This window comes from Pteropus vampyrus, unplaced genomic scaffold (assembly GCF_000151845.1).
Source record: "Pteropus vampyrus isolate Shadow unplaced genomic scaffold, Pvam_2.0 Scaffold105, whole genome shotgun sequence".
Classification (NCBI taxonomy): domain Eukaryota; kingdom Metazoa; phylum Chordata; class Mammalia; order Chiroptera; family Pteropodidae; genus Pteropus; species Pteropus vampyrus.
The window spans coordinates 1568136-1575967 of record NW_011888886.1 but is presented as its reverse complement, the minus strand read 5'-3'; the positions used below and the strand labels follow the sequence as shown (position 1 = coordinate 1575967).

The 7832-nt window shown below is 54.0% G+C and overlaps 1 protein-coding gene across 1 annotated transcript in view; it reads right to left on the bottom strand.

Annotated features, from left to right (window-relative positions):
• Positions 1-7832, bottom strand: part of ASAP2 (ArfGAP with SH3 domain, ankyrin repeat and PH domain 2) — a 115237-nt gene that overhangs the window by 81388 nt on the left and 26017 nt on the right. The window contains exon 3 of the mRNA XM_023533604.1: positions 4716-4861. Coding sequence (XP_023389372.1) covers positions 4716-4861 — 146 coding nt within the window. The remainder of the gene's footprint in view (positions 1-4715; positions 4862-7832) is intronic.

Sequence of the window (7832 nt, the reverse complement as noted above, 5' to 3'; positions counted from 1 at the left end):
GTACACACCACCGGGGTGTCTCTAGATTTCAGCACGGTTCATTAATTTATGCCCAAAAGCGTGGCAAGTCTTCCTCCCCAAAAGATGAAATTATGACCAGTGCCTAGTTTAATAAAAAAAAAAAAAAAGTAATACATTTTCAATAAAAGAAAATAACGAACGTTCGTGGATGCGCCGAGGGTGAAGACAGGTGGTAGAAAGGTCTCGATGTTAAGCCATGAGATAAGCTCTATCAGTGTGGAGAATCAGCTCGGACCAAGACGGCCGCTGCTGCCGTCTACCAGTGCGGCACGTGGCAGTGCCCCCTGCCAGGCTCTGCGCTCAGAATACGGTCAGGGCCACAAGCCCCACTCGCCCCAGCAGAACAGAACCTTCCTAGCTCTTCACTCCGAGGCAACAGTGTCTTCTACCTCCGATCATTTGTCTTAAAAAACTATGCATGACTTATGTGCATGTAGGATGGTGGAACGTTCAAGTTCCTCTTTCAACACGAGTGAAGTGAAATTCCTCAGCCCTGGGGCTGCTCGCAGATCGCAGTGGACGCCCATCCTGCCTCGGCACCCACTGGCCCAAGTCACCTAGAACAGGCTCTGTCGGCTGAGAGCACACGTTTTACTCAGAGCCAGAGACTCCATATCTGTACCCGACCTTTCGGAAACGCGTCCTTCTTTAATGTGGCCTTTCATTAAAAAGCCACTTCTCAGCACTGCCGTGCCCTGGGAAAATTCTTCCAGGATGTTCATCTCCATCTGGCAAGAGGAAAGGAACCCGAGGAACCAGGCTGACTCTGTGGCCGGTTTAACTTCACACGTGTTACGTTTTTGGAGCTGCCTCGTTCCCCGCTTTATCCCGCATAACCGCAGAGAAAATTCACAGACTTCCTGAAGGGGAGGATCTCACCCCTTAGTAACAAAATCTCACTTTATATTAAGTTGGTCTTTCTTCGGAGACGTTTCAGCTGCTTTACAAACATCTTTCACACCACGCAACAGGTAGGTGGTAGTATTCTTCCTGGACGAGAGGCAGAATCGAGAATCTTAGCCATACGGAACCAAAAGGTTTTTTAAATGTCTGGGGAAAAGCAAGGCTTCAAAAATAAAAGATAGGACAGATGTGACCAAAAACAGGAATAAGAATGGTATACAAAACACCAAAAAAGGAGACTTCTCCTGTCATCGGCTCACTCAGCAACGGCGTCTTACAAGCGGCCACTTGGCGTTGACGGCCGTACGGCCTGAATGCCAACACTGGCCTGGAGAACCAGGCCTGGTCAAAGCCAATGTGGGCACAAATAAGAGACTTTCTCTCTTTTTATCTTTGCCGGGAAACAGGATCGACAATCTAACTCCATAAAGTCAAAGCTGAAACTGAAGCCGTGCACCTGGCCCTTAGGAAGTTACTTCTCACGATGACACTAACATGTCACCCGGGGGCTGGGTTTTTAACTCACAAATCACCCATCCCACTATGGCTTTTTTCTAAGTGCTGGCCCCGTGGGACAGGCCAGGTTTCCGCATCCTCGGTTTACGAGGAGGCGCTGGGGCCATCGGGCTGACCTGTGGCCGCCCAGCCACCCAGGCTGCAACTCTCTCCCCGCTGTGCCTTTCCCGAATTGCCTTCCCTTCTGTTCAGTCTCCCCACCGTCACCCCCTCCCAAAAAAGTTTAAATACCACAGCAAAAAGAGCATGGGTCTGGAGTTTAAGACCTAGATCTGACTCCCCACTCTGTCCCTCGTTAGCTAAGGACCTGGTAAGATGAAGGTCATGCAAGCTGCCTCGGCGCAGCTGCTAGGGGGCTGGATGAGCTAGCAGGAGCTCGAACACCCTCGCTGTCGAGCCCAGTGCCCGCAGCTCTGGGTGCTCGCTGAATGGTGGCCACTGACAACTCACACGCTGCAGGGGGAGGCAGAGCAAGCAGGCAGGCAGGGACTTCGGGAGTGCTCCCGGTGGCAAAGCTGTGGGGTGGCAGGCATGTGCCGTCACACTGCCCAGGCCTCACCTTGCTTCGGTTTTGCAGAAAATCAAGAAAAGGGGCTGCTTTTCTTGCACTGTGCAGCTGTGCATGGTGAGTGAGTGCAAGCCTGATGGTTCAGGATTCCAGTGCGGAGCTGCAGGTGGGCCCCTCTACACCTGGAGAGGCACATCCAAAGGCTGGCGAGGATGCAGCCACCCTCCAGAGAGATTAGCTCTTTAAACCCCCCAGAGCCTCAGTTACCTCATCTGTAAAGTGGGGATAACACTGACTCACCCACGGGAGTAGAGGATTAAGCGAGCTAAGATGTGTGAAGCAACTGGCTGTATTCTGCACACATAGCCAGGTCTGGCATCATCACCCCCATTTTTCAGCTGAGATCAGCTGAATGAAGATAACACAGCCAGGTGCCTAGGGTGGGGGACAGACCTGGCCTCCTGCCTCGGCGTCCCCTGTTGGCGTCTGGGGCGACTGCTCTCCGGGCCTCCTGCTCAGGCGCCCTGCTGGGGCTTCCGAGCCTCCTCCTGGGGCCCGCTCCGCTCCCTCCTGCCTGGAGCCCGTTTCCTGACTCGCACAGTTCCTTTCTGGGCTTCCCTCCTCATTTTGCCAAAGCGCATCCTTTAGGAGTTGCAGAGAAATGACGCGTGGGAGCTAAACTTTTCGGGCCTTACACGTCTGACAGTCTCTCTGGTGCTCAGCTGGCTGGGTGTAGCTCAGGGTAGAATGATGCTGCCCAGGGGTTTGGCATCACGGCTCCAGTCTTAGTTTCCAGTGTTTCTGCAGAGAATTCCACTGTGGTTCTCAATGCGCCGTGTGCGTTCGGGAGGCGTTCAAGACCTTGGCGTTTCATGGGACGCCTTGGGTGGGCCCTTCCCCCTACCGTGCTGGGCGCTCGGAAGTCTTTTGACCTGGGGACGTGGATCCTCGAGCCTGAGACACCGGCGGCCCAGCTGCTTCCCCGCGTCCTCCTCCGCTGCTCTGTTCTCTTTCTGAAACGCCTGTCAGTTGGATGCTGGGTCTTGAGGATTAACCCTCGTCGGGCCTTTTACTCATTTCCTACTTTCTTGTCTTTCTGACCTACTTTGAGAGGTTTCCTCTACTCCGAACCTTCTCACAGGAGTTTTAATTTCATACTTTCTTATATTCATTGTCTTCTTCGCCCCCTTTTCTCGAACCACGGGCTGCATCCCCCTTTCCTTCTGGATACGATGTCCATTCTGAGTTCCCTAAGGAATTACAAGTGTTTCTTTAGAGTTTTCTCCTGCTCTTTCACTGGTGCTGTGCCCTTTCCTTGTTTACTTTGGTCCCTTTCACTCTGGAGGCTGTTCATTCATATTTAAGAGCTGGGCACTCAGGAGCTGGCTGGCAGCTCTGTGTGCACGGAAGGGGCTGGGAGACCAGGGCAGGCTGTTTCACTAGAAGATCCCACACGTCAGCATCTACGGTGCTCTTCCGTGGGATCATTTGGTGTCTCCGGTTAAAAAAAAAAAGCAAAAGCTCCAGTCTGGCTCAGTGGTGATATCCAAACCAGCACATGTGCCAGTGTCCAGGGCGCAGGGCTGAAAGGGCCCAGGGCTCACGGCTCAGCGTGCGTGCCATCGGCCTGTTTAGGCCAGACGCAGACGGTGACGAACTCAATAAAAGCCCCAAGAGATTTCAAATTAACCCAAGTGAAAAACTTAAACACAGTAACGGCTTTTTATTTTTACTGTTTCCAACTGGGATACTTCACAAGTGAAGAGACCCCGGGGGAGAGGCCGAGAGCCTTGTGACCCGGTTCTCCCCCCTCCTGCCGCGAACTCAAGTATTTGTACCCCCGTTTCCGCCATCCAAGGCCAGACTTACAAACCCGCCACCATGTCCATGAGGAGAATGAGGAGCTATTTTGCCCCCACTTGTTATGATCTTGCTGACAAGGGAAATAAAGAAGGCGCTGTTGTTTGCGGCCCGCACAGAAAGCATTACTGAGTTCTTGACCCGAGTCTGGTTGTCCATGACCTTTCAGAGAAGCCGGGGGAGAAAAACAGGCAAAGAATGCTGGGACGATCCCAGCGTCCAGCCCTCTCATGGGAGAAACCACCCGAGCGGGTCACGAGCCCTCTCAGGCTGCCCACTTCTCCAGAACTCCGTTCCCCCCGCGAGGACGAGGCGGGCACAGAGCTGCCACGCCCCAAAGGAGCTCCATCCGCCCACGTCCCCAAACACCTACCGCAGGGAGGAAGTACAACTCCGTATTCCCGCTGGCTTAAAAAGTCGGACTTTTTTTAGGCTCTGCATTTGGGAGAATAAAAGGCCTTTACATAGCCACAGTAATTTCCGCGCTTTGATTGTAGGGTACCTTGCTGTGTAAGATAGGTCTGAAACGTGTGTATTAAATATGATAAGTTTCAATGCCGACTGCAATTATCAGAAACAGACTACTCTACACAGTTTAGAAACTATTAAAAAATGAAGTCAGAGGCCCTTAAGAAGATGAATGCTTTACCCATTCCGTCCCGCAGCGGTGCACGTTTAAAATGCCGAGGTGAATCTAAAAAGTCTCATCAGAGTGAAACCTATCCTTCCAAACCGTGTTCCAAAGTGACCCGATGTGTACAGAAAGCGCAATGCCCTTCGGTACCACGTGAGGTATGAAGTTCACTCCCACTCTATCAAATGGACCTTAATTACCCTCTTCTGAGCTACAACCGCCGGCCTTTCCCGCGCGGGCCGGGGGAGGCGCGTGGACGCGCAGGGGACTCACCAGGTTTTTGAAAAGCGCCGTCAACTCCTTCGTGAGCACCGAGACCTTCAGGAACGCGCTCCCTAAGTCCGGGTCACCTCTGCACACGCAGCTGTCGCCGAGCTTCTCCAGGGCCTGGGCGTACTGCTCCTCGTTCTCCACGTGCGCTGTGAGGGCAAGACGCACACGGTCAGCGCGGCGGCCTCGCCCGCCCCTCCCGCCAGCTTCCGCCCGCCCACGAATGAGGGCCACGTCCGCAGCATGAAAGCCTGAGGAAATTCGAGCTGCACCAGGAGCAGCAGTAACTCTGCCGTCGTGACAGTGTGGCCCACTGTGCTGGCAACAGGTCCCGAAGCAGGAGGAGCAGGAGAGCGAGCGAGCCTGCACGAGTCCCGCAGTCCCAGCTCATCGGATGAGACCGCCCAGGGTACCCCGACGCCTCCCTGACCTCCCTCGGACTCCTCCTTGGCCTATATCAGCGGTCCCCACGCTTTGTGGCAGCAGGGACCGGGGCTCCTATGAGCATCTAACGCCTGATGGCCTGAGGCGGAGCTGAGGCGGCGATGCTGGCGCTCGGCAGCGGCTGCAAACGCAGACGGAGCTTCGCTCACTCGCCCGCCGCTCACGTCCTGCTGTGCGGCCCGGGTCCTCACAGGCCACAGACGGTACCAGTCCACCGCCGGGGGTTGGGGACCTGTGGCCTGCATGGCGGCAGGAGTCACCACCTGAGTGACAGCTCAGCACTCCCCCAGAAGCTCAGCAAGAGGTTCCTGTTCCTGTCTGGTGTGAAACTCACGACTAAGCCCGAGCCTCACACCATCTCCTTTCGACACTGGAAGAGCCTGGTCTTCCAGGCACAGGCCAGGGCAGCAAAGGTCAGCTGAGCGCCTCCGTGCCTCTACTCATGACGCATCCTCTGCCTGGGGGCCCTGTCATCCCTGACCCCTGTGTATCCCACGGACTCTGCCCTCCTCCAGGAAGCCCTCCTTGACTCCGCCTATGCTGGGCACCTGGCTGCGGCAGCTTCCTGGCCTTACACTTAGCACATCGCATTGGAATTGTCTGGTGGGTGTGTTCCCCGATACGCTGGAAGTGTGTAGAGGACAGGGACTAGGCTTTATTCATCTCTGTGCCTGAAACATATGTTGTTTGAAGAAAAGCAAACCCTGGTCACTGATCTGATGGTCTCTTACTACCATGAGGCCTCAAAGCAGCACCCAAAAGAGTAAAAACCTGGATTCTGGGTCTCCGGCTCAGTGGTTCCCAACTCCTGCCAGAGTCCCGTCTCAGATCTCTGATCAGAAATAGGGGCGGGGGGCGGGGGGCGGGGGCACAGGTAATCGTGGTCACTTCATGGTTGACTATCACCCCCTAACTTCCAGGTCAGGCCTTTTTGAACAAACCTAGGCGGTCTATAAGAAGACGACTTCTGTTTGCATGGGATACCCGATGTCTGTTTTCTCATCATTTCAATTGGAAACACAATACGACCACTTTACAGGAACAAAAGGGCAGGCAGACATGTAGTGTAAATTTGTATGTGAACTCTACTGAAGTCCTCGGGGAAATAAAACCACTGTCAGCCAAGGACGCGGCCTGGGCTGGCCTGACAGCTGGGGCAAAGGAGGGGAACATTCGCAGAGGGCAAGCCTTCCCCCGGAGCCAGATCCCTACGACCCACAACGAGTCTGCCACCCGTCAGGTCAAGGAGGCGCCTTGCCCTTGACTTCCGGCGGCATTTGGAGGTATTAGGGAATTCTTAAGTGGACCTAACAAGCACAAGAGAAAATTAATTTCACTGCTCAAGCCCTTTTCCCCTCCTGCCCTTTTTTTTGACATTCCGGAAAAGGACCTGAGAGTTCTGCATAAATTAGCTGCATTTCTGAGACCGCAGTCAGCAAACGAGCTAAGACAGCAACACACACAGGTCCTGTGCGGCCGAGCGGACGAGCCCTTAGACGATGTGGGTTCCAGTCCCACGGCTCCCAGTGAACACGTGCGACCTTAGTAAGTCATTCGCTCTCACTGGGGCTGTGTCTCAGCCACACGAAGGCTAAAACCTGCTGTGAGATGGTCACAAGGTTAAGGTAAGAATCAAAGAACAGGATAAGTAAGGATCGCAGTTCAAACACACTCAGCACAACCCCAACAGCTAACGGCACAGATGTCACTTATATGCACAGACGACTTGTGTGTTTTTTCTATACTTCACAACCACTCTATATGACACGTGTTACTTCTCATGATGCTGGAAGGAAACTAGGGCTCAAAGACCAAATAACGTGTGCTAAGACACAGCCAGAAAGTGGCCGAGCCAGGTTCAGACCCTCGTCAGTCTGACCCGAAGCCCATCCTTCTGCTCTGCTACACTGGAGTTTGCTCCGTCACTAAAAATAGCTCACCTCGCCAAAACCAAAAGTGCCCAAGCTTTAGATTTCTACAGTTCCATTGCAGAAGGAGATCATTTGTGCCTTCTAGTTCGCTCTACTTGTAATTCTGCTTGTGGTCAGCAGCGGAGGACAGTTCCTTCCAAACCACAAGCTATTTTAACTATTTCAAAATTGGTGGTCACGATGTGGGCAATTCCTGTGTGGTCTTGGAAGGGAGCGACAGCCACAGACAGACGTCTGGTGATGTCACTCCACTGGGTGAGAGACACAGGAATGCAGAGGCCACGCTGGCCCTGGGGGCCGTGTGGCACCCTCAAATCGGTGCCTGGACCCTCGGAAGGCAGGGGAGGGAATCCGCTTTTGGTAACCGCTTCTTCCGTGGCCTTTAAGCCTTTTGTTCAACTTAACCTTATATCACCATGAGGTGTGATCATCATCCCTAGTACCTTTTGAATAAAGTGGAGTGGGAGGGGTTCTATGATTTGCCCTAGATCTCACAGCCGGTAAGAGGTGGGCCAGGGGCCAAACCCACCGTCTGTTCCCGACGAAAGCTGCCTCCCAGCCCCTGGTCCCCCGTGGGAGAGGAACCTGCCTGCTCTTCACCAACGGCCAACCGACCTGGCACAGACGGCAAGGCCTCGCTTCACGTCCAGCGCTGAGGAGCACGAACAAACTTCCTATCATCGCTCCTTCTGGGCTTCTCAACTGACCACCTGGTGCAGGGTATGGTGGGTGGGTGGGTGGGTGG